The 27,977-nt window shown below is 36.4% G+C and overlaps 2 protein-coding genes across 3 annotated transcripts in view; one reads left to right on the top strand and one right to left on the bottom strand.

Moving 5' to 3' along the window:
- Positions 1–20: 20 nt before the first annotated feature.
- Positions 21–7,980, top strand: LOC141433259 (very long chain fatty acid elongase 7-like; the record flags this gene model as incomplete). The annotated part of the gene is given in 5 exon segments (XM_074095221.1): positions 21–99; positions 5,286–5,476; positions 6,480–6,554; positions 6,705–7,004; positions 7,598–7,980. Coding segments are annotated over 5 exon segments (855 nt in total). The 3' UTR covers positions 7,835–7,980.
- A 773-nt stretch (positions 7,981–8,753) lies between these two features.
- LOC141433258 (very long chain fatty acid elongase AAEL008004-like) overlaps positions 8,754–27,977 on the bottom strand; it is a 35,447-nt gene continuing 16,223 nt past the window's right edge. Inside the window, exons 1-6 of one of the 2 annotated variants that reach the window (XM_074095219.1) lie at positions 24,750–24,877; positions 22,810–22,957; positions 20,315–20,505; positions 17,595–17,675; positions 16,032–16,331; positions 8,754–11,934 (exon numbers count right to left, since the gene is read on the bottom strand). In XM_074095219.1, coding sequence (XP_073951320.1) covers positions 11,668–11,934; positions 16,032–16,331; positions 17,595–17,675; positions 20,315–20,505; positions 22,810–22,870 — 900 coding nt within the window. In that variant the 5' untranslated portion in view covers positions 22,871–22,957; positions 24,750–24,877 and the 3' untranslated portion in view covers positions 8,754–11,667. Of the gene's footprint in view, positions 11,935–16,031; positions 16,332–17,594; positions 17,676–20,314; positions 20,506–22,809; positions 22,958–24,749; positions 24,878–27,977 lie in introns of those variants that run through there. The other variant, XM_074095220.1, reaches the window with a different exon arrangement.

Below are 27,977 nucleotides of genomic sequence, written 5' to 3'. Positions count from 1 at the left end.
TTAAACAAATTATTTTGCAGAATTTTTTGGTGTTGGTAGGCCGCAAAATGACTACGACGGTCAACCTTCGCAGTTCATGGGACTTGTCAAAAAGCAAGTGTAAGTAGCAGTCCTACTTTCTACAATGTATAATATTATAAAAGTGAAAGTTTGTGTGTGAGTATGTTTGTTATTTCTTCACGCCGAAATGGCTGGACAGATTTAGATGAAATTTGGCAAAAAGTTAGTTTATAACCTGGATTAAAACATAAGATCCTTTTTATCCCGATATTCCTACGGGATAGGGATAAAATCTGTAAATAATGAGGAGTCCTGGTGCTTCACCATCCGTTCCATTTCACCATATGCATTACGATGAGCATAAATTGATTAGCAACTGTGTTAAAGTAATTGAAATTCAGCCCGTGAAATACTTGTTATTAAGTACTCGTAGTAACTCCGATGGTCAACTGTGGTCTTCATCATCAGTTGCACTTCACCAAATGATGATTTTCAAAAGCAAATCTACGAGTTACTACTAAGTATATCCAAATTACTTTAAAAAACAACCTCCTCCTTTTTTTGAAGTCGGTTAAAAATATAAAAATATTATAAATAAAATAAGGCGTCCTCGTGAAAACGTTACCCATGTTCATTAAGATCTATGAAGGTACCAATGTAATCACCTGGTACCCTGGTAGTGATGCCGTCCTAATTCAAAATGACGTAAGTAAGTCCAAAAAATGCAATTTAGTTTTCTTACTCATTTCGGTATATTTAACGTCAATCTATCTTGTGGGCTTGTTTTTGAAAGTAGCAGTGTCATATAATAAGACAGTAGGTACATATCACAGTTTACCTAGGTACTGAAAATACTAGTGGTGTTGCTTCAATTTTTACTAAATTGTATTTCCTGTAGAATCTACAGTGTACATCATTTCTTCATTAAATAACATATGAAAGGTTATTTGAGTTTACTTTTATTTATTGTATATGTATTATAAAACGTTAATTATTTATAAAACCTGTACAATTTTAATATCAAAAGTTATTACTTTGAAAATCTGCTCCGTAATTGAATTCACTTATTTTTATTCTGCGGAAATTTTGCATTAAAAAAAAGAAGTCTGTCCATCAGTGATAGTGTAGCTTTCTATTAGTAATAGAATTACTTAAATAAGCTCAGTAGTTTCAGAGATTACCCCCAACAAACAAAGAAATAAACAGAGTTGAAATATTTTCCTATTCCATGGGATTTTCTAAAAATCTTTCCCTAGTGCACCTCTCTATTACTTTAGGTCCATCTACTTATGCCAAGTTCAAGTCTCTAGCAACAGTAGTTTTGGTTATGCGTTGTCTGTCAGTCAGCCAGTCATGGTACAGTTCAGGTAGAGTTAGGCATACAATTATAAATAAATCAACCCTGAAGTTGAATTCACTTTTTGCTATCCCACGGGAGTTTTACGTTTTCCCGGAGAAAAGTAGCGTATGCCAATCAGGGATAATGTAGCTCCCAATTGGTAAAATATCTTTTTAAATCAACCCCAATGATGAATTTACTTAAGTATTTTATCCTGCGGGAATTTTGCATTCTTCTGTAGAAAAGCAGCCTATGTCAATCAGAGATACTGCAGATTACTATTAGTGAAAGAATTTTTAAAAATCAGCTCCGACTTTGGATTGTCTTACTTACTTCTATGTACCTATCCTGCGGGAATTTTGCATTTTCCCAAAGAAGAGTAATCTATACCAATCAGCAATAGTGTAGCTTTATATTAGTGGAAGAATTTTTAAAATCAGCTCTGAAGTTGAATTCAGTTTTTCTATCCCATAGGAATTTAGGATTTTCCGAAAAAAAAGTGGCCTATGTCAATCGAGGATAGTGATATTATATCATATGAAAGATTTTTTATAAGCAGTGCTAAAGTTGAATTTACTTAAATTATTTCTATCCCGCGGAAATTTCTCAGTTTTCTGGAAAAACGTATCCTATGTCAATCGGGAATACTGTAGCTTACTTTTGTTGAAAGAACTTTTAAAATCGGACCCGAAGTTGAATTCACTTATTTCTATCCCGCGGGAATTTTGCATTTTCCCGAAGAAGAGTAGTCTATACTAATGAGAAATAGTGTAGCTTTCTATTGATGTAAGAATTTTTTAAATCATCCCCGAAGTTGCATTCAGTTTTTTCTATCCCATGGGAATTTGGTAATTTCCCGAAGAAAAAGTAGCCTTTGTCATTTGGGGATAGTCATATCACATAATATGTAAGAATTTTTTAAATCAGCTCCGTAATTGAATAAATTTTTTCCTATCCCGCGGGAATTTTGCATTATCCGGAATAAAAAGTAACCTATATCAATCAAGGATAGTGTAGCTTACTAACAGTGAAAGAATTTTTAAAATTGGCTCAATAGTTTCAGAAATTCGACTGAAAACAAAGAAGCGAAAAAGTTTAGATATTTCCCTATCCCGTGGGAATTTCGAAAAATCCTTTCTTAGTGCGCGTCTACATCTATTAAGGAACATATATTCCAAATTTCAAGTTTCTAGCCCTAGTGGTTTGGGCTGCGCGTTGATCTATAAGTCAGTCAGTCAGTCAGTCAGTCAGTCAGTTTCTTCTTTTATATATATAGATAGATTTTACATAATTGTAAAAGCCGTGGTGGCCTAGTGGTTTGACCTATCGCTTCTCAAGCAGAGGGTCGTGGGTTCCAACCCCGGCTCGCACCTCTGAGTTTTTCGAAATTCATGTGCGGAATTACATTTGAAATTTACCACTAGCTTTGCGGTGAAGGAAAACATCGTGAGGAAACCTGCACAAACCTGCGAAGCAATTCAATGGTGTGTGTGAAGTTCCCAATCCGCACTGGGCCCTGAGAGGAGGCCTGTGCCCAGCAGTGGGACGTATATAGGCTGGGATGATGACATAATTGTAACTACAGTAGAACTCCTAACTATGCCTCCTAAATGTACCTACATTACCCAACATGGATACAACTTTGCCATTACCGTCTACAACGTTTTTTACTAAACTCATGACAGAAATCCTAATTCACTTTATCATCCTCATCATCATGTCAGCCGAAAGACGTCCACTTCTGGACATAGGCCTCCCCAAGGCTCTCCACTCAGACTGGTCTTGTGCTTTTCGCATCCACCGCAATCCGGCGATCTTAACCAGGTAGTCACTCCATTTTGTTGGAGACCTACCGACAGCTCGTCTCCCAGTCCGCGGACGCCATTCGAGAACCTTTTGACCCCATCGGCCATCAGTCCTGCGAGCAATGTGCCCCGCCCATTGCCACTTCAGTGTTGCAATTCTTCGGGCTATGTCGGTAACCTTAGTTCTACTGCGGATATCATTATTTCTGATTCTATCCCGCAGAGAAACCCCGAGCATTGCCACATGCTCGCATGCATACATTCACTTTATACAAAGTAAAATTTTCAAAATATATGCAGTTGCCCGGGCCAAAAAAGAAGACTACGTGTAACAAATATACTTTGTACTGAAAAAATATATTGAACCCACTGTCGTAAATAACGCTTTATCTTTTGGAAAGAATGACCTGTTTCCGAGTAATTGACTGTAAACTTAGTAGGCTAAGGGGCTGTGTTTATTCGAACAAAACAAAAAGAGACAGCATCACATTTATCCGTCAAATAAATTTTAACTAATGGATGGTGAAACAGGGGTTAGCCAATAGGTACTTGTATTTACCGTACCTACTTATACAGTCAAATTCTTAATCTTCTGAGCAAAAACTCGATCAAAAATATGTATCTGAACACCTACGCCTTAACAATAGAGTCGTTTTCACATATTTTTGATCAAATTTTTGCTCAGAAGTTCAAAAACTCGACGGTTGTATTTACTCTTTTATGATATAAACTGAAAAATCTGCGTTATATTGACATTACAGTACTTTTAAATTTAAAAATATTCCTTAAACGACTACACGCAACGCAACTATTAACCTAGAGCAAATGGACGTAAGTTTGACTTGAAAAATTAATCAAAAAAGACGCATGTCTATTTATTTATTATATACACAATAAATTAAATTTTAAATTTATGTGTTTGATTCATTTTAAAATGTACCGTTATATTTGAAAAATTTGTAAACTTTGTATACTTTTTTAAGTGTGCTAAGAGCTAAAAACTAAAAACGCCCATTTCTCAACTTCTATATGAAACTGACATGCACATGCGTCCTTTTGAATTACGACGGCATGGCCTGTGAATAAAAATTTTGCTCGTTTTATAAGCAAGAAATAATAATCTGTGGCCCGGTAGTGCCCCGCCAAGCAATTAATAGTGTTTCCTCCTTGTAGATAAATACTCATCTTAACATTTTTTTTAATGCTTATCGGTGATTCACCTCTATCTCACCTGATGATACGGTTTATATCAATCCAATTTATGAAAAGTGTAAACAAAGACGCCATTTACCCGACCAAAGACATTTAATGATGTGAAAACCTAGAAAAAACGTGCAAAATAATTAATCTGTTCAGTAAATCGATTAATTTATTAATTGAATAGATCAAAGTATTTTTGTCTATTTTATTATGTACAATACTTGATTTAATTCCAAATTCAATTATAAAAGCAGTAACTATTTTTTAATTTTATCGTAAGTAAATAAAAATCGCTTATTAAATCGAGCATTAATCGATTTTTAAAATGTCAAATTTTCCACCTACTCAACGCTAGTCTATGCTACTACAGATTATACCCATGTTTCATTCAAGAAATAAGGTCAGATTTTGACGAAGATTTTTCAAATAAAAATTAAATATTGAAATTAAGTTAATTTTGGTGAAAAAAGTGATTATACATCTAGTTTAAAGACACGAATTATAGATGAATGTGTTATTGATTCGATCCACTGGGTGTTTATGCAAGAATTTTGATAAAGTCGGTTTGTTTACACTTTATATAAATTGGATTGAATTGGTTCAGTAACAGCTTAATCACCCTGTGTCTACAGGAGGTCTACAGTCTGTAGGTTTGGTGCTGCTATACTCTAAGTTGATTTTTTTTATCCGTCTATTGACATTGGCACAAGCCCGTAGAGGCGCCACGAAGAATAATCATAATGATGCTAATGTCAAGTTGATGGAGCAGACAGTTCACGCGTCTTTCTTGTTGCTCATTGATGCTTTTAATGTCATTCATTTTTTATACAATTTATGTATGACTTTGTATTAGAAATACTATGTACGTTTGTGTTATAAATGGTTACAAGCACGAAATTCATACAAGAAATTCCATCTCATTTGAATCAATCCTTTTCCAGACGATGATATCGACAACCTACCTCTTGCGAAGAGTCCTGGACCAGTTTTAATGATAGTGGCCTTATACTTGCTCTTCGTGTTAAAGTTGGGGCCTGCATTTATGAGGAAGAGGCCAGCGTTCAAGCTCACTGGCACACTATTTGCATACAATGCTATTCAAGTGGTCATATCGCTCTACTTAGTACAAAAGGTAAATGTCAAGGTCCAGAGTAGACCCGAATGGTGCAAGGGACATTGGCTTTTGTTGGACATACGCTAAATCTCGAATACTCGAGCAGTGTTTGGCGTAGACAAAAACTTATGACCAAATCGTGAAGTGTTTGCTGCAAAGCAGAAGAATAAAAGAAAAAAAGAGATACAGCAGAATGAACATGACTCATTCTGTTAAGAGTTACATTCATACTAGTGTAGGAGCAGCTATAGCATTTTTCCCTAGCATCCCATTAGCAGCTCTAGTTTATTATGCTTTAGAAGTTCTCAAGCAATTACTTCTGTGTAAAAATTGTGCATACGTGGATGTAGTTTGCATTATCCTTTTTAAGTTTCCGTAGTCTTACAAGGAACCCTTATAATTTCACCATGTCAGTCCGTCCGTCAGTCCGTCCGTATCTTAGAGACAGTTAATGGTAAAAAGCTGTAATTTTGTTTGAGTATATCCTGTCCAAAAAAGTGAGAGAATAAAATTTTGAATTTGGTTACCTTCGCTTCCCTACCCGTAAAGTCGGGATGATTTTTTTTTCTTCGTCTAACCCATAGTGTGGGGTACGGTTGGATAGGTATTTTAAAAACATTATACTTTATGTAAGCTTTTTAGCAAATAAAATCATGATGGTAGTATATATAACCCTTAATAAGGCCCCATTTATTGGAGCATACATAATGAAAAGCAGCTATCGAATACATACCTGATAAAGTATTTTTAAAGATAGCCTTTTTTTAACAATTACAATGGATATGGTGACGTATTATAAAAGCAATAAGGTTGAATTTCCAAAGCAATGCAAGTGGTCGGTAAATCGCCTCTACCTTTTTAATTAAAAGGTAGCAATGAAATTAACAGCTTAGTAAACTTCACAAGTTAAAGAGTAATAATCGATCAAAACTTAATAAGTATTGAATATTTGCCGCATATTATTATGTCACCCTGCGCGTGGTCTGACTCCCCAAAGTATTCAAGGGTTTTTCTTTTCCAGTATTTCAGAGGAATGCTACAGTATGGTTTTGTACCCAGAAAATGTCTCATGAATGACGAAAACATTCGAAAAGAGGTGAGGATATACTATTTACTTTTTGCACGTTGCAGATCATAATAGCTTTATGTGGATTGTAGCTCGTATTCTTTATGAAGTTTGTTACAATTAGTGCTTTTTCACTTATTGTGCCCAAGTTATTAATAATTTTTAGTTAATTATTTTCAGGTGGTGTTCGGAATTTGGCTATACTTTGCCGCAAAAGTTTCCGAACTTCTTGATACTGTCTTCTTCATTCTCAGGAAGAAGGACAGCCAAGTGACATTTCTCCATTTGTATCATCACTCCATAATGGTGATTGGTTCTTGGGGATTCTTCAAATACTCGCCCTCGCATACTGCAGTTTTCATAGGTTTTCTCAACTCCTTAGTGCACGTTTTCATGTATACATATTATGGATTGTCTGCATTAGGACCAAATATGTCCAAATATTTGACATGGAAGAAATATATGACCTCATTTCAGTTGGTAAGTAATGATTATGTAACACATATTATTATATTTCTTCAATATTTCAACCAATGGAAAAAATATATAATAAATTTATTTTACTTGCAAGCAGTAAATTGCAGTTTTTGGAATTTTGCCGGCAAAATAGCTATTTAAAATAGCTATATTGTTCAAAAACTGTGAATTAAAAAAATGTAAAATGACAATAGTTTCCGATTGAAGCCAAAGATCTTCCATTTTAATTGTTCTAAAATTTGATTCTGGATCAGCAGATTAGAAAAGCTTATCACAGCAGAGCTGTGACAGTAAAGACTACAAATTATTAAGTAGTTAAAGCCGCCATTTCATTGTAACTACGGATCACGTTTTATACGTAAAGTTCAAAGAATTCTCAGGGTTTGTGTGTATGTTTTTGAGTGTTTAGTTTTAAATGGGTACCACTGAAAAACAGCGGTGCTACTTACTGCAACATTATGCTGAGGGGGGCCCAATTTATACTATTCGATGTTCATTTGTAATTCTTTGGTTTTAATTATTTTTCCGTGTATCGAATCTGTGTTCGATTCGAATGTTTCTCTTTCCTTCTTTTTATTCAAATTTTTGTTTTACAGATACAATTCGTTTCGCTTATCGTTCAGTACGGCGTAACCCTTAAGGTGACAGAGTGTCCACCATCCAAAGGCGTTGCCATATTCATCATCAGCAACGTTGTGTTCTTCCTGGTTTTGTTTACTAATTTCTATCGTCAATGCTATATTAGGAAGGATTTAACAAAATCCGACGATGTTAATGGACTAACAAGATCTGTATGTGTTATAAATGAAACGGAAAATAAAAAAAATAGTTGAGCTTAGTATCATTGCTTAGTTTAATCAAATGAAATTACCTGTCTTTGTGAGTATGGTTCATTTGTTGTTCGTTGTTCGAGAGAAATAGGTTTTGTTAACTATATTTTTATGTTTTTTTGACAAATGGTAATAAAAAACTTTTCAAATCCTCTCGTTTTATTTAAAATAAATACAAAGTGACAAAGTGGGGTGTGTAAGGGGTCTCATATATTATCTCACGAGACCCAAGCCAACCTCACCTGCCCGCGGTGCATCCTGCTTACTAACAAACGAGGCAAAAGTGGCGACCCACCAACCCGCATTGGACCAGCGTGGTGGGCTTATGGTCTATTGCTACCTATGGATGTCAACCCCCCCGAAACGGTGGTGAGAGTTTGTCCCGTGATGACGGTGACCGGAACAATCCTCGAACCAAGGGTGCTAAGAATCCCCGAGCGTTATCGACTTCTTTCCGTCAAACTAACCAGGCACGCAAAATGGACAAAGAAAATCTTAACGTTTTAACATACAATGTTCGAATTTTGTTAAAAGATAATCGATTGGTCGAGCTTTTTTTCTCTTTTTTTTTTGTTGAGGCTTTGAACACAGACTCCAGGTGATCATGTCAGCCTCATGGGAGCTCGCTCATTTTCCAAATTATAAATGCAAATGGCTTTGTCAGGTTGGCTCTGAGAGCCAACAATTGACCTAGCCATTGTGCATGGGGCCCAAACCTCCAAGTCATGTGGTACTCGAACTTTTCACTGTATTGTGCCATGTATGAGTTGAGGTACAGTGAGACTTTATGTTTTTATTAGCACGGTAGCTTTATTTCCAATAGCAGCAGATAAAAAATAGGTTATTAATTAAAAACGAAATATAAGTAGTATATAGCTGTTTTGAGATTAAGCTACAGTGATGTTTACAATAAAATAATAAGTTTATATAATCAATCAGGTCTTTATTGTGAGAAATTAAGCATGTTGTTTAGAAGTTAAATGATTAAATTGCAACATTTCAACAAAAAAAATAAACTTATTTCTAGGTATCAATTATGCCGGATATTATTCGTATTCGGTGAAACCCGTGTTCGGCCCATCTTCAGAGGTACCCTATAGAGGTCTAGCTTATTAATATCCCATAATTAATTAGTTTTGAGCAAGTGGTACAATACAGCATAACGCGCAAAAAAATTACAGACAGATATTGCGATATTATATTGCAGTCGCTCTTCAAATTTATTGAATACATTGCAGTTGAGAGCGGCTCAGAACAAAAAGTTTGCTATCGTCAAACAATAAAAGTTATAAAATGTTGCCAAGACTTCTGAATATTATTTTCAAAAAGAATGTAAGATAAACGTGTAACCGATTAAAATAACCCTCAATTAGTTACAATAATCTACAGAATTAACACCTTATTACTATTGGCAGAGAGTCCTGTATCTCGCTTTGGAAGAATTGAACTTGATTACTTAATATAATTACCTATAAATCTATCTAGATTTTCTTAGCATATATTATTTAGTAAGACAGCATCCGTGTTTTAACCAGAGTAGCGTATATAAAACTTATTTACCGTCGAGATTTGTATGTTACTAAGCGCGTAAGAATTAGAGCGAGCAGATAGATGAACTAGACGACGATTCTTCTAACACGCTAAGAGCCTGTAAGAACCTAGAAATACATTTTCTTTTCAACAAGATGCATAAACCTTGTTTTATTGCACTCACGCAAAGAGCTGTCATTTTTTATTAGTCTTATGATGAGTAAGAAAAAATATCCGATAAAGATATCGATTTTTTCCTTAAAAATCATCAACCTGCTATTTAAAATGATAATAATTACGGGCCAACATGCCTTTGGCAAAAAAAGTCCACTGCTCTGGTTCGGCCTAACAGTCAGTAATTCTAGTTGCAATTTAAAGCTGTCCTATTTTGATCATATGTATAACATATTATTCAACATAATTGAACATGAGAAATATATTTAAAATGTTGTGGTAAGACAGTTTTAACGTTAAAGTAGATACCCAGTAGCAACAATGTTAACTACATCTCACTGATCATTTTAAATAGAAAGTCTAGGAATACGTTTAAATTTCGTTTTTAAGGCTGATTGTAACAGTCTTGACACCACGTCATGTTAAAAAGATAATTAAGCAAAATTTGAAATATTTACTTACGTACCTATAATATTTTTCACCTTTGATGAGTTCTGTGACGTTTCAAGTTTGATGGTATTAAAGATGTACCATTTATCGAGTGAACTATGGATTTTTCCAAGAGTTATTAGTGCCTATTTTTGGAGAAAATGCATTTAAAAATAAAAAAAGTCCAGTTTTCCGCCCACCGGGACTCCGTTTTCTCGTTCTCGCTCTCGCTCGAAATAACCCTTCAAACGAATTACAAACTCCCGACTCCGGGAGTTCAAAACAATCTTTTAAGACCGTTTCGGCATTTTGCCAAAAAAACAACAACAAACTTAACAAGAAACAGTAACAAAAATCAACAACAATAATAACAGAAATGCACAATAACAAAATACAATCCAAAGAAAATGCAACAGAAACTCAACTCGTATACAAGGCAGACGCACTCGTACTGACAGTGATACTGTTATACTGATAGTGATAGCACTGGCCACAAGAGGCACAAAATGGCTGCGGCAGTGTTCCAAAGAGCCGCGTTTACAAAATCTAGCAAGTTTTGTTTTTAAAATTTAAAATATCTTAGAGTTCATTGTTATTGAACATTATTGAATTTTATTTTATTTTGCTTCAAAATAGAAATTATTTTTAAAAAATATTTTGCGAACATAGTATGCGTAATTCGGAAAATTTTCAAGTGTCACAGATTTCATCATAGGTGAAAAATACAATACATAAAAATATTTTGAGCATGTCATATTTGGGTCAGTCAACTTTTTCGTGTTTGTTATTCTGTCCCGTTGTCGAAGAGACAACAGTGATAGAGTTTCTTAAAAAAAATGCTTTGATATATGCGACTAATATGCTTAGGAGACAGTCTATAAAATAATAAGCTTGTAACTATGTCAAAATTTATACTTGATGAATTTTAACCACAGAAAACATAGAGAAACTCGTGATTTTAATAAGTTGTCCAAGGGACGTAACCATGGCAACGAGGTACAAGAAAAAGTTGATCGACCCCTTTATTAGTTATTTAGTCTACGCTTTCAAGTCCCTTTACAGTTCCTATGTACATTGGACGCACTAGAAAAGAGCTAACGCTCACAACAAATTAATACATTTACTTGTACAACCGCATAATATTAATATGTATTTTCAATGCTTAATTTACAGATACATTAAATAAATCTGAATAAATTGTGCAGTCACGATTCGTGCAAAAGAAGCAGATACGTTTCGTAAAAAGACAACACCCACTTCTCATGCAGGAATCACGCTTTTTACCTAACTACTAGAAATTAAAGTATTTCCATGAAACCATTTCCAAGCCCGCAAAATTCAAACAAGCCTTAAGCCAAACCAAAATAATGTAGCTCAATATAGAAAAATAATGATGCCAATTTATTTGGTTACCTTTATTTTGTACATAACGTCTAAGTTAAAGATTGCAAGCATTTGATCGCAATTAACTAAATACCAATCGAATAGTTACGTACATAAAATTCTGTTTAATAACCTTTTTTTTAACCAACTACAAAAACAATTAATGGCTTACAAATATGCGGTAGAGTTGCTTAAAGTGCAGCAGAGTTGCTTTTTAAATGTAGGTAGATTATCACACAAAAGTAGCTCTCAATAGATATACATTATATCATTTATGTACATTACAATTCTTTACATTTACAAAATTAATCACATATAGCTTATTTGATCTTCTTTTCATCACTCTGGTATTTGATCTCATTGGTCCCATTTCCAATTTTTGGGTGATCCTTTAATCCATTTTCTTTATTAACTTGACCGTTGGTTTTCGCTTCTTCTGGTTTCTTGTAGGACTTGTAATAAAAATCGTAAAAGAGATAATAGAAGAAGATTGAGTTCGGTAGAGTGAAGACCACACTCCAGCGAGGGTAGCCGCAGTCGTAGAAGAGAAGCTGTGAGGAGTGGAGGAATGCTATGCAGAACTGGACCTAAGAATAAAAATAAATTTAATTTTATAAAATGCATTAAGTAAATACACGGTAAATAAAACACAAGCTCATAGGTGAACTGATCTAATAATAATAATTTATAAATAAAAACAAATTAAAGGTAAAGTCGAGCATAATTTATTAATTGAGTTGCTTATTTTCGGTCACATAATTTTTACTTCATTCAGTGTTATGCAACAGTCCTGTTTGTGCCACACGGTGACTCAGAATAATTTATGAATTCAGAATAATTAATAATATGAAAAATAACAGGTACCTAGTAAGTGAACAATTATTGTTACCACTCACTGTTGCTATTTAATTTCCGCTAAATCGAAGTGAACAGCAGAGTAAAACTCGAGCATTAAACCTATTTTAACCCGAACGTGCCAACTGTCTAGCTAACACGATTCATGAGATACTGCCTAGTGACAGACAGACAGACGGACAGTAGATTCTTAGTAAAAGAATCCCGTTTTTATTAACCTTTGGGCAGAGAACTCTAAAAAGGTCTCTAATCAAGTGCACTTCACACACATTTTTCAGCTCAATTTCCCAAAAACTACACCCGACACGCACGAAGCCGGGGCGCGTCAACGTCAACGTCAACGTAGATTAAATGAATTTTATGGTTAGATTGATATTTTTTTATTTTCGTAATATCTTTTGAATGGAATCTCCGATTTGTATAATTCAAAAAGTAATCTACAGGTATTGAAACCGTCTTGAATATAACATTATTTATTTGGATAAGGTTAATACAAAGGTATGGATAAAATGGTCTGATTTTAGTCATCATTTCTGTCAACTTTTAAAATGTAAAAAAGTTGTTGTATAGAGTATCGCGATTTTTTTTTGTAGATTTTGATGTATTCTTTAATATCGTAAAACATATATTTGTTCTATAATCTATAGTTTCTGCAGCGCATGCGATGAAAGATGTTTTATGGCAACTTTTTTTTACACTTTCAGTTACATTATTGTAGTTTTAGTACGGAACCCTAATTTTTTCTGTTAATTAATATAGCCTATGGCCGCCAACCTTGCTAAATTTAAACTGGTCGAGTTTGATGTTTGTGAGTGTGGCTTGGGCATTGCAAACACTAATCATATATTTCTCTCATGTCCTCTCCATGACGACTCCTTCCTTTATGAACAGCTTATATCCTACAAAGTCCCATTACCTACGTCCATCTCTGTCCTTTTAGCCTTTGACAACTGTGTATAACGTATTGAACATATTTATAAATAATAATATTAATATTTAAATATGTATTCTTCAGCTCACTAAATTTAATTTACCATGTGCACCTATGTAAAATACCTTTATTTCTTTCGCTTTAATCCCATGTAATCTTCTCCTGTTGAATTCCGTATTCCGTATTCCAAGATCCCGTATTTTCTATTGATTTCATTTCCTTACCTTTCCGCGTCTGTCGCGGATGCGCAAACTGCGCGAGCCAGAAAAAAATAATACCCTATGGCACTTTGGAATACTTTAGCAATCTAATAGTGAAAGAATTTTTAAAATCGGTCTAGTAGTTTGCATACCGCGTGAGCCAGAAAAATAAATTTAAAATAGCCTATGGCACTTTGGAATACTTTAGCATTCTAATAGTGAAAGAATTTTTTAAATCGGTCCAGTAGTTTTTGAGTTTAATCGTAACAAACATCCAAAAATCCAAAGTTTTCCTCTTTATAATATTAGTATAGACTAAGTCATGAAAAATAAGTTTTTGCTAAAAAAAACAGTTTAAATACAAGCTTTGTCACACAAACTACATTGGCATACCAATTACAAGTTGATGCCATTAACCGTTGAAGAGTTTCGCCCTGCGGAGTCGATCCTGGCCGGACTACCAGGATGTCATTACCAGATTATTGTATTGTCACGCAATTTACATAAGAAGTATGTCAAATTTCAAGTCAATCCGACTACTGAAAGTTGGTCGAATTTAACTTGCAAGATTTGATTACAGACAGACAGACGACAACGGAACACGTGAAACTAAATAAAAAAATAAAAGCTTGTAATAAAAATAAACATATTAAGTGAACAATTGTTTTCATTGTTGCTATTTCATTTCCTCGCAATCGAAGTGAAAAGAGTGTACCTGAAACTTGAGCATTAAACCGATTTTCCCCTCGACGCGTCTATCTACCCTCGCTGTAGCGGCTCGGCTATATATGAACGTCTTGGGTAAAATGGCTCGTTTTATGCTCTTTGTTTAATCTACTACTAATATACGAAATGACCATGGCCTCAATTGTTCCCGCGGGAATTATGGATTTACGTATAATTTTAGGGTTTAATTTTTAGGGTTCCGTACCTCAAAAGAAAAAAATGGAACCCTTATAGGATCACTTTTTGTCTGTCTGTCTGTCTGTCTTTCAAGACCCTTTTTCTCGGAAACGCGTGGAGGTATATCGCCTATCAAGCTGAAATTTATATCAAATACTGAGGTCTACTGTCGCTTGGAGCTGCGAAAAAATCAAACTTCTAAGCCAATGCAATCAAAAGATGCGGCGTTTATGCTGCAAATTTCCGTAAATTTTCGAACTCGCAAAGAAATCAAAACCTACAGCGTACTTCCCGTAAACTCAGAATCTTGAAATTTGGTATGAAGGTAGCTATTATAACACAACCAACTAGAAAAGTCTAAAAATCTTGATTTTTTATGTCTGTCTGTAAATATCAGACGAATATAATCTGACCCCACACTGCATGCATTTTGCCTAAGAGTAGGGCTCTGTATACACTGGATGCATTAAATCACTCGGAAAAAGCGAGAAATATCTTCAAGACACGATTCCCGTTTATTTACATACCTATAAAATGTGTGCGGAACCCTCGGTGCGCGAGCCCGACTCGCACTTGCCCGGTTTTTCTTCTCAAGGGAGTTATGACTTTAGTTTTAGAAAGAAAGAGAGCCAACGTTTTATACACATCTTTAAAACTTAGCTAGGTATAACCGGTATAACCCAATTTTACACCATACTTTTTTTTTTCACGCATCATGAAACTTTGTTATTTTTATATTTTAAATTAATTTATATGAAATTGTTTTTCAATACTTTTACCCCCTTATTCATAAACGACAATCAAACCTATTTTAGTTAAAATGCCGCTAAAATTCGTTTGTCCTTATCTGTCACTTCGACATTTGTATTTGTTAGAAAGGGACAAAGCATTTGTTAGTTAACATAGTCTTGTTAAGTTTTATGAATAAGGGGGTTAGTAAGTACTTTTTTATCATGTTGGAATAATTAGCTTAGCATTATCTATATGGTAGAAGGCTCGAAAAAAGTGACAGGGGGGCTACTATGCAATTCGAAAATAGAAGTTCGTATCGTTTTGCTGACACAAATATTATTTAATACGAGACTGAGAGGGACGGTACGATACGAATTTTGATTTTCGAATTTTGTTGTAGCCTCCTGTATTGGCGGGTAGCAATAGCAATTACTTCATTCATTTGTTTTTATAGCGTCTTTCTTTTGCCGAGCTGTGTTTGCCGAAGTGCTTAGAACGAAATTAATCTAGAATAATTAGAGTAATTAGGAATCTATCTAGGAATTTATCTAGATAAATACTCAAAGGCTTAGACAGAAAATAATTTCGTTTTTGGCATTTTTTATGTGTATCACGGGCCGTAAGGGGATTACAAACTCGAGTAATTAAATAAAGCCCTCCGCCTCCGGCGTCGGGCTTCTAACAGAATCACGTTAGTAGGCCCCTACTTACGCCCCTTAATGCACAATATACTATTGTTACATGGTGTTTCAAAGTACTGCCCTAGTATAATGTTTTTGTCTCAAATAAAGTCTCACACTATTGTTTTCTGCTACGAGTAGGTATTAAACTATTAAACATTCATCAAACTCGTTTGAGTTGTTTGTTGCAACAGAAAATATATTGATTGGTACTGGGGCCCACGCAGCTTCAAATGTAGGTATTTATAACGGCTCGCATCACAGTGAAAGAATAAAATATTGGTGAAATAAAAGTAGCATAGGTACTGCGTTTCAAATAAACCATTTTCTTTCTTTCTTTCTATTAACGGGCTATAATCTAATTCAACATTTTTGTTACTTACCATTTGCAACGTAGTTATGTGTCGCTTCCATGCAAAAAATCTCTGGTACTTTGGGCCCATGGCCGCGAACATGTAGTAGGTGTACATGATGATATGGACGAAAGAGTTCATGACCCCGATGAGGGTCCCATGGCCTCCAGGGTAGTATTTAGTGGCTCCCCAAGAAATCATAGGCATTACTGTGTGGTGGTACATGTGCAAGAAAGTTATCTGCCGTTCCTTCTTCCGGATCACGAAGAAAACGGTGTCAAGGAGCTCCGTCATCTTCGCTAGGAAGTAGATGTATACTCCTCGTGCAACCTGGAATTTGTAAATGTAAATGACGTGATTACGAGTATTAGTCGAATAAGCATTTGCCTACTAAGCTAGCTCGTTCAATCTTAGAACTCCACAATGAACGACAACCCGCCACTTGCTTCCACCGGTTACCCGCGACTCTAGCGATATTGTCAGTCCACCTAGTGGAAGGCCTGCCAACGCTTGACTTTGACTTGACTTTGAGATGTGCGAAGATGTGTTGCGAGAAATGTATTTTTGCCGTGAAGATACGCTCTTTTTCTGATAATAAATTTTAGGACTGTAGTAAGTGTTTTAATTGTGTTATAACTATAACGCACATAATATTACTTGATTTTTTTCATAATGGCTACGGAACCCTATCTTGTGCGTGTCCGACACGCTCTTGGCCGGTTTTTTAAGAGGTAAATGAAGCATTTCTATTTTTGTAATTTAACTACAAAACTAAATAGCGTACTCCAAATTTCATTGATATACATTTTATAGTTTTCGAGTAAAATGCCTGTGACATACGGACGGACAGACAGACAGACAGACAGACAGACGGACTTGACGAAACTAAAAGGGTCCCGTTTTTGTCATTTTGGCTCCGGAACCCTAAAAAGTAACAAACTAACCAGTCGAAACTTGTTTTTGTACAATTTTCTTGATTGAGATGATAGGGATTTTTTTTGGTCTTCCAGGCGGGGTGGGGGGGGAGCGTCTTTACCCTTAGTACTTATATTCTATTGGTCCGCACGAAATGGTTTGCTTAATCATTCATAATGCAAACTGCTAAGGAATAAAATTCGCTTCCATGATCTATATTTCCGGATAAATACAACTTAGGGCTCTTCAAGACTAAGAGTGAATAGGCTGTTACTAAACCGTTGCGATACAACTTTGGCCTCATCTGCACTTTTAGTCAGGGAGATTGGTCAATCAGAGGTCTGTATTACTTAACAAAACATTAACGATAAAATTTACCGATTTGGCTTTATTCGCCGAAAATATATCTCAAATTTTGACAATTATTATCTTCTAAAGAGTTTACATATATACACATATAATCCCTTCTTTAATCATAATTTATACCACTATTTGAATAATGTTAATAAATAATGCATTCCCTGCCACCTGACTTCCACTGGTGCCACCGACGCACATGTGCGTTCAAAATGACTGTTGGAATAATTATGACAGCGGCACTGGGCGAAGTTCCAAAAACGCATATGTGCGTCGGTGGCAGTGAATGCGTTAGTCAAATTAGGATTATGGATTACTAACTCGTATTGCTTCTGGCGTATTCGAGAAGTCAACCGGTTGACATTTCCAGCTGTAAGTCCTCAACCATCCTGCGTCTAGTCCCTGAAATTAAAGATGCAAATTTTAATATAAATTAAGAAAATGTGTTTTGCAAAAAAAAAGGAGACAATTCATTACTAATTCAAGTTTGCATATAGTCATACAGCCTTATTCATAAAAAAACCTTAATTGAGGTTTGATCGGTCTGTTACGCAGACTGATTAAGCTTAATAGACGTTTGTCGAGAAGTATGATTCATAAACACTTGCTAGCAGTCTGCTAGTTGTTGAGCTGCTGATAGACGGATTAGACGCGTTATGTTGGCCACCTTGACAAATCAAAGACAAAAAATGGCCTAATCGATAATTAAAAAAAAAATTGACAGCAGTGACAGCAAATTAGCAGGAAAAAAAATAAAAAGCGAGATGTTTGTTTTCCCGCCATTTCCGATTCGCATGTTTATGTTGTGCAAAAAACCATAATTATGTTAATCATCCTAATTTTTTTTCATATTTATTGTTAATTTATTGTTGCTAATTTAGAGGATTTTTAAATACAAATTCCTGAAAATAAATTTTCCAGTTTTTTTTTTAAATCTTTGCGTAGCCCTGCTTCACTATAAATATCTTCGGTATGGTTTTTTGCTCTTGTCAAAGTCAGCTGTTCAAACTTGTGGCGGCCATTTTGTGACTTAGCAGGGAGAAAAAGGAGGGTCTACGGTCCTCTAACTTTAGCAGAGCCTTGATCGACTGATTAGCGCTAACAGACGTTTATGAATCATGTTTTTTAGCATCGAGCCTTCAAGGAGCCTTCAAGGAGGCTCTAACTTTTTATGAATAAGGCTGATAGTCTCTATTCAAAAGAGTCCAAAACCTTCCAAAACGAAGTAATTACAAATCTTCAATTATACGAGGGGCGATCAATAACCCGTACCCCGTGTGGTGTTGGGTTAAAATTACACCTCTCCATTTCTTCCGTGGATGCCGTAATATATATATATATATATATATATATATAAGGTATACCGTAGGCTAGCAAAGCAACCTGTAACTATTTTTTTCAAACTTAAAATCTAAAATTGCTAAAGGTGGCTCCGAAGCGTACCCTATTTGAGAATACAGGCTTGATGTGTGTGTGTGTGTGTGTGTGTGTGTGTGTGTGTGTGTGTGTGCGTTCAATAAATTCTCGGTATAACAATGAAAACAAAAGAATGTGAAAGTACGATTTTTTTATTTTTCAATATACTCCCCCCTTTTGTTTATACACTTACCTATTAGATCGGTAGATTTTTTTAAGCCCTCATAAAAATATTTTTCGATTTTGGTATCAAATGCTCCTGAACTGCTGCCTTCAGCGCTTCATTGTCAGAAAATCGGATTCCTCGAAGATCCATTTTGAGATCGGGAAACAAAAAGAAGTCGCTAGGGGCTAAATCTGGACTATACGGTGGATGAGTAGTAGTTTCGAACCCAGATGCAAGAGCAGCGGCCTTGGCAATACGAGCAGTATGCACCGGGGCATTGTCATGCAGCAGCAGAACTCCCTTGCTTAACTTTCCTCTCCCTTCTCTTTGATTGCTTCCCTTAATGACGTAGAATGTTAGCGTAGTATTCCCCGGCAATATTTACAGCCTTTGATTTAAAATCGATCAGCAATAATCCTTCACAATCCCAGAATATTGTGGCCATGACCTTAGCAGCTGAAGGCATGACTTTGAACTTCTTGGACGAGGTGTTCATTTAATGTGCCACTGCATGGATTCTTGCTTGCTCTCAGGATCATAATGATAAACCCAGGTTTAATCTCCGGTAACAATTCTTTGAAGTACATCATCAGGATTTTCACCGCACATCTAGTTCAATAAAGTCGGAATAACAAGCTACATGGTATCTTACTGAAGCGGTGACAACATTCGCGTCATCCATCTCGCACTTGCTTTTGAAATATTGAGGTGGTCATATATAATATCATGTACAGTACCAATATAAGGATTGGTCCTTCTGCTATAGATTTCACCTTTATTCGACCATCTTTTAATATTATGTTCTCCGCTTTATTGACATTTTCTGGTGAAGTAGCCTTGACAGGCCGACCAGCTCTAGGGTCATCTTTGATGCTCTCCCTCCACGCTTAAATTCACTATAGACCACTTCTGGATCGTAGATAAAGAAGGAGCAGACTCACGGTAAACAGAATCCATTTCTTTTAACCTTTCCCCTGTTTTGCAAGAATTTTATTACGGCTCGGTACTCTAATTTATTCAACATTGCAAAATCGTTCATAGTGATCACGTTTATTCCGCTGTTGCAGAGAAACAAAAGAATTTATCAGTTTGCATTTTACTTTTTTATACTGTCAATGAAAAATACTTAGCGGGGCTGCATAAAAAAAATAAAGAGGTTTAAAATATATCAATACTGAGAATTTATTGAACGCCCCTCATACATTGTACTTAAATTCCACTACACTGATTTGTAAACTACTACCTACCTATATACCTATGTACATACTTAACTTATACATAGCTTAAGGTAAAATATATTGTTGTAGACTTTAAGTGATATTATAATTGTACTTATTGCTAATTATTTTTGGAACACCAGCATCCACGTTGCTTTACTTAAAAGGATAAGTCACCACGTCTGTTGCCATTTCGGCTACGGCATTCTAAAAAGGAAAATTAATGTTGTAATTATAAATACCTCGTGGAACACCCAGCAGCTAACCAGCACTTGGAGAAAATTATAAACGACCATTGTCTTCTGGAGCTGAAAGGGCTGTTTGTCTGCCATGTAGCGTGGGCCCCATTTCAACACAAACTGGAGGTACAGGTATATAATAGTCAGACCTGGTATCGGGCTGGTGATCAAGAACCAGTCATTGGTGCGGGGGTCTGGAATAAAAAAAAATATGACTCAAGGCGAAACGATCAGGCGGGTCACATGGTGGAAATGTAAGTTATCAACTTATCATCGTTGCCCGTCGACGTCTATACAAAATTAAAAAAAATACTGGTACTTTGCCGGCCGTTCGAGAAACTTATAGATTCGTTTTTTAGGGTTCCGTAGTCAAATAGGATCCCTTATAGTTTCTCCATGTCTGTCCGTCTGTCTCTCTGTCTATCCGCGGGTAAGCTCAGAGACCAAGAAGAGTGGTACTAGAAAGCTGTAATTTGGCAGAATATGCATATCAGTCACGCCGACAAAGTAGTACAATAAAAAAAAGTAAAAAAATATTTTACGGTACCTCCCATAGACGTAAAGTGGGGGTGATTTTTTTTCTCGACTAACCCTATAGTGTGGAGTATTGTTGGATAGGTCTTTTAAAACCATTGGGGGGTTGCAGACAATTTTTCCATTCAGTGATGTGTTTGCGAAATATTCAACTTTAAAGTGCAAATTTTCATTAAAATCGAGCATCCCCCCCCCCTCTAAAAACTAAACTGTTGGGTGGAAAATTTTGAAAAAAAACAGAATGGTAGGAAATATATCAAATTTACGAGAAAAAATATAGCGGCTAAGATTGCTTGAGACTTATTTTATTATTAGTTTAAGAGTAAATGGCAGCCTAAAGTATAAAATATACCTAAAAGAAAACACAATACAAAACAACACGAAACAACAATACAAAATCCTTAGAAAAATATTATTTGATTTTTTCGTAATGGCGACGGAACCCTATCCTGGGCGTGTCCGACACGCTCTTGGCCGGTTTTTTATATTTTAGTGATATTGGTGCTGCAAGATTATATAATATGGCAACAATATAATTTACAATGTTACTTTCTTTTTCATTCGTTTCCTAATATACTTTTTGCAGAGTTATATTTATACGTGGTAGTGGTGGTTGACACTATAAATAGCAAATACATTAAGTTCTGACAGAGTCATTTTCCGGTTATCCTTTTATCAGTACCTATTTATGTAAAGCTTCGTCAATAAAATACAACCTTACTTTTGACATCAAATTATATAAATCTAGCTTTTGCTTATTAACTAGATATTTTACGGGAACTATATGCAGTTTTCCGGGATATGAATTATCCTATATCCTTCCTAGGGTCTCAAACTATCGACGATCAACGACATTCTATTTGGATGCATAAATTGGCATTTTCTGAGTGTTTTAAGTCCATCTTTATTATAGTGCGACTTTAACACACATATTACATGAACACTTAGACTAATATCAAATAGAGGCCCATGGGCTAAAAATATTTTAATACTTGTATTTGCGTTAAGATTGCGTCAAGGCAAATACAAATTCGTGCTTGTACTTTGTCCGTTTGTGAACAGATTTTAAATCACGCACTTCAATTTCAAACCTCTATTAGTAAGTATCCATGTATATGCATACCCATAAAATATCACTACACTATTTGCCCAAGAAAGTTGTCAAGAATGCTCACTGCTGATCATTACCGTCTCGACGACCACCACCACTCTGTCAAGACTCAAGAGTAGTAGCGACTTAAAAAAAGAAACTATTAAGATTGGTTTTTGAAGTTTTTTTGTATTTTTTATTTCAACTCCAAATTTCGTTACTTTTCATAGTTTTTTTTTTGTAGTTTTTTTTTGGTATATCACGTGGCACGGAATGCCGAAGGACCTGGGTTCGATTCCCAGCGCTGGTGTATTTTTCTGGTTTTTCAGTGCATCTTTGTTTCAGTTTGTATTTTCGATAAGAAACTATTAATTACTTGTGTTTTTTTTTGTGAGAAGCAATAAAAGCTTGTGCTAATGAAGAATACAATATTAATATGGCAAAATATTAGATTTTATTTAAATATTTGGCCCACGTAAGAGAATCAAAGTTAAGAAAGGGATATTTGAGGTCATTCGACGTAAATTACTGCGATACAATTTTTGATTTTATATTCTAGAAACTATGTTTGACTTGTGATTTGGCACTATTAATCGGTGTAGGAAAATAATGCATTCACAGTAAGAAAAACGGCGCCTGTCCACATGTGAATTGAACCCATGGGCCATATTGTTTATGATCTATTATTAGGCAATCATTATTATCTACAGTCAATGCATATACTTTTTACACTTTATAACCAATGCATTATTGCAGCCCTCGTGAGCGGAACTAGTGATTAAACATTTATAAAAGACTATCCTTTACCCGCGGCTTTCCACCAGTAAAATAACTCATTTTATGCTCTTGTTGTAAAATCTATTATTTTACATACCTGCTAGTTCTACAAATAGTTTGTTGTAGGTCCGTGCGATTGTATTGTTGGAGAGCGACATCTTGCGGCCGATTCTGCGCACTATTTACTCGATGTTGTCATGAAAGGCAGACCGGCATTTTCCAGCAAGCTTTTGTGTAACCGATTCCTGAAAATGAAAATGTATTTTTATATTAGATGTTTTATATCTCAGCTAGCAATCACTTTGTTGTCCGCCGTCTGACTGTCCGTACGACCATCTGTTAATACCCTTTTTCGGATGAGCGTGTGGAGGTATCAGGCTGAAATTAATATCAAATACTCAGTTCTGCTCCGTGCTACTCCTTGGAGTAGTGAAAAAATCAAATTAACGCAATCAAAAGATATGTCACTGGAAACGGTTTTTCTGCACAAATTGCCGGGGAATCGAAATCTGTAAGGATACTTCCGTTTTCCTCGAAACTTAACTTCATACCGCATACCACAACTAATAAAAGTCTGAAAATCTTTTATTTTGTATGTCTGTCTGTTTCAGTAACTAATATAAAATGACCCTACACTGCGTCCATTCTGCTTAGGTATTTAATAACTACAAATTTCAACGTGTCTAAAGTTTCAATTTAACTTTTTTTATAGCTAACCTAATGAACCAGCTAAATAAATCATTTTTAGGGTTCCGTAGCCAAAATAGCAAAAACGGAACCCTTATAGCTTCGCCATGTCTGTTTGTCTGTCCGTCTGTCTGTCTGTCTGTCTGTTCGTCCGTGGCTTTGCTCAGGGACTATCAATGCTAGAAAGCTGAAATTTTGCACGAATATAAATGTAAACTATGCCGACAAAATGGTATAATAAAAAATAAAAAATAATTTTTTTAGAGTGCCTCCCATAGACGTAAAGTAGGGGTGATTTTTTTTTCTCATCCAACCTTGTAGTATGGGGTATCGTTGGATAGGTCCACCATTAGGGGGTTGCTAAAATGATTTTTCGATTCAGTGATCTGTTTGCAAAGTATTTAACTTAAAAGTGCAGATTGTCATTAAAATCGAGCGTCCCCCCCTCTAAAATCTAAACCGGTGGGTGGGTAGTGGGTGGTTGGTTGTCCGACACGCTCTTGGCCGGTTTTTCCTTTTTTTTTTTCACTGGCCTTAAGATGACAATAAACAATGTATGCGATACAAACGTGTAGGTATTTAAAAATTCAAAGATAGTTTTAGCCCTTCTTTATTTCATCCAGGTCTTTGTTTTTGTAAGTAGTTATATATTGGGAAGTATTGTTCAAGTTTTTACATTCCCTCGTAAAGAAATCTACTCTAAAATACCTAATTACCAGCTGGGACCTATATAATCTACGCGCCCCCATTCGAATTTAAAACAAATATCTTTTTAGTATAATGACTTTTTGATTTGTATTGTAATTTAAAAAATAGAAAAGGCTGCTTTAAAGTATAATAAATATTGTATTAAAGCAAAAACTCCGTGCGGAAACTTAGTAAAAAACCTGCACCTATTTATAAAAGATACATACGTAGGTACGTACATGTTGTAACACCTATTTGAACCCCAATTGCAACCGAATCGCCGAACACTGATTATCAGTTAATTTACTAAATGTAACCAACTTCGAGAATGACGACGTTTTAAAGAACCGATTGAAATAACAAACCAAATAAAAGCTTATGCACCAGAAAAAAATAAAAAATATAAATATGACAAAAAAACTGTAAATTCATATTCCAAAATCAATTTTGATGATCAGATGACGTTAACTAAATTAAACATGCTGTGATATGTTTAACCGCACAGTTAGTTGATATATTCCTGCTAATCTAGCACAAAATATTCGCTTTCCTATAAGGTTTAATCACGTTACTCTTAAATGCTTAAAAAATACTGCAGTGGGCCACTATCGCAACCTTTAACCTTTTAAAAAATAAACATACAATATAAGATCACACACAAACCTACAAAACCGCCAATATGGAAGACATGCGCTGTATTAAAATGGCTTTAAATTACATAACATTACACATTAATGATTTCTAATCATGGTGCCGCGTTTTGTTTGGAAAATCGTGCATCGCGCGCGGGCGTTGAAACGAAACTGAGCTTTCGAGGGATAGTGTTGCAAACATTTATCTCGTTTTCCCCAGAGTAATAAAGAAATATCTTTTAAATATTTTTTAGATGACTTTACTTCATTACCGGGTCGTAGGTAAGCTGAAAGACAGTCACTACTTCAGTTCTGTCAACAATTGTGACGAGTTTCACTTTCTTTAATTTTTAATTTATGACAATATTTCAAACATTTTCTGGTGGTAGGACATCGTGCAATTAAGTACATTTGAAATTTACCACAAGTCTTACGGTGTACCTATCGGCGAACAAATTTAATGGTGTGTGTGAGTGAGTTCCCAACCCGAACCGGGCCCGCGCCGCGTGGTAACTACGGCTCATGCCCTCTTATTCTGAGAGGAGGCCTGTACCCTGCTGTGGGCCGTATATTGGCCGAGATTATCATGATGACGATGATGAGGACATCGTGCACGGCACGGCCCGACTAGATAGCTACTACTATCTTATCTTAACCGGTAGGTAACATGCCGCCAAATAGCATTGTTTGGATTATAGTGTTCCCGTTTGGGTGGGTGTAATATAGCCGTAATAGCCTTAATATAATGTTACGTTCGTGGGTGGGTTCGCGATTGAAAAGCACTTTTAACACCGATGAATAAGAGTAGGATTTATTTTCACACTGTTACTTAACTTTACAAAACACTTTAAAACAGTTCACAGTAATTTCGCACTCTAAAACTCACTTACAAGTCGCTTTGATTCTCTTCGATGTTTATCGCTCGGTATCGCATTCGAAACTCTCCTCCGCCGCAACCTCACCCGGCTTATATACCCCCGGTGAATCGGTCCACAAAGTTCGAGAACAGTCCAGCTAGGACGTCATACCTACATCTCGAATGTTCCGGAAACGAGTAGAGTGTCTGTCTCTTTCATGTGCTATCTCTCTCACACAGTTACTAGAATATTCCGGAAACAGGATTATCAGTCTGTTTCTCTCACACATATAGGCTATCCTTGTCACACACCTTCTCGAATGTTCTCAGTATAGCTGTCTCTTTCTAATCGTGCTATCTCTTTCACTCCTATTGGAAATTTCGCCATATACTGAAATGTACTTCAGAGGCCCATAAGGGGTCCTGAAAACGCCTGAAAACGGGTTTTCAGGTTATGGCGTCATCGGATAGAGGGTGGCCTGAAACGGACTGAAAACATGTTTCAGGCGCCTGAAAACAACGGCAACTTGGGTGAAATTTTGATAAACTAATATGTGATAGAGCATCCTCTGAAACGGCCTGAAACCGTATTCCAGCCTACTGAAAACGCCTCCAATGGGTCGAAAAGCACGATCAAAGTTTCCACCTAACCCACCGCCGTAACACTGCCCCCTCCTAAGACATGCTCGTCCCGAGCATCATTAGATCCATGGTATTTGGCCAACCGATCAACATGAACAATCTTACAGGGGCTACGCGCGTTACGCTGTATCCGGTATGTGACGTCGTTGATCCTAGTGACTACTTTGTACGGCCCTTCCCAACTCGGTGATAATTTCCGGGACTTCCCTTTACGTCTTACTGGGTTACAAAGCCAGACGAGTGAGCCTTCTTCAAACTTCACGTGATCCATCTTCCTGTCGCATTGAGTTTTTGTTTTAGATTTCTTCCAACTCAGAATGGGCCTGATATCGCTACGGTGATGAACTTCTTTAATCGCTTTCCGGCACCATTTCGGACTAATGGTGTCTGTTCTTAGCAGCTTCACATAAGCGTGTTCTTTTCTCTCGTGCCTCATGTCAGAATTACATGGCCTTCTGGATAAAACATCTGCGTTTTCCTGCCGCTGTCTTGCCGCGGCGCTCGTTACTACATCCGCTGCTCTAGATTCTTTGCGCCAACTTTCCATATTACTCCGAGCATCTCTCTTAGGGCACGCAAATCTCATATGGCCCTCTCTCTCCACATGCATAACACATAAGTCCCCGTCGGAGTTTCACTTTATCCGTCGCCGTTGGAATACGGTAAGAACTAGCATCGCTGCGTACGGCCTCTACTTCCAATGCGTGCGCTAGAGCATCCTTTAAGGTCCTGTGATGACCCAGTCGTACAGCAGCCCTCACTTCAAAGTCTCGAATCCCATCTATGAATGATTGCACTAGCATAATCTCTACTACAGATGGTAATGACAAGTAAGCCTTTCTAACAAGCCTCTCAATTTCCAGGCTCCATTGCTGCAGACTCTCGCCATCTAGCTGCACCCTGTCTTTCAACTGAGCTCTATAAACAGGTTCCAGATGGGAGTCACCATAACGCGACTCTAGGAAATCCATAAGTCGCTCCAAAGTCACCTCAGTTCCCGCCATCGCCATGATGTCTAATACAATCAAGGCTTTACCACACAGTCCCAACACGAGGGCAGCTAGAGCTTGTTTGTCAGTCCAGCCGTTCGTTTCAGCAACCATCTCGAATTGGAGCTTGTATGCGGCCCATGAAGAGGTCCCATCAAAAGGTGGTAACTTTAACTTTTCCCCTCCTGTGGCTAGTGTGCCCGTAAAACTGGTAGTGCCGTTGGCCACTTTATTCTCCAACTTCTGGAGGCGATTCTCGAGGCCCTCTACCTTTTCGTTAAGCCCGTTGAGACGCGTTTCGTAATTTTTGACTTTAATGTCAACTGCCACGATTTTATCCTGGACCTCAGCCATTTCCTTCTCTTGTTCTCGCGGAGTAAGCGGCATTTTCAATCCCACTTCTGACACCAAATGTTACGTTCGTGGGGTGGGTTCGCGATTGAAAAGCACTTTTAACACCGATGAATAAGAGTAGGATTTATTTTCACACTGTTACTTAACTTTACAAAACACTTAAAAACAGTTCACAGTAATTTCGCACTCTAAAACTCACTTACAAGTCGCTTTGATTCTCTTCGATGTTTATCGCTCGGTATCGCATTCGAAACTCTCCTCCGCCGCAACCTCACCCGGCTTATATACCCCGGTGAATCGGTCCACAAAGTTCGAGAACAGTCCAGCTAGGACGTCATACCTACATCTCGAATGTTCCGGAAACGAGTAGAGTGTCTGTCTCTTTCATGTGCTATCTCTCTCACACAGTTACTAGAAT

This window comes from Choristoneura fumiferana, chromosome 12 (assembly GCF_025370935.1).
Source record: "Choristoneura fumiferana chromosome 12, NRCan_CFum_1, whole genome shotgun sequence".
In the NCBI taxonomy this organism is placed as follows: domain Eukaryota; kingdom Metazoa; phylum Arthropoda; class Insecta; order Lepidoptera; family Tortricidae; genus Choristoneura; species Choristoneura fumiferana.
Note: the sequence above shows the minus strand (reverse complement) of the source record. Positions and strands in the feature narration are given on the sequence as shown.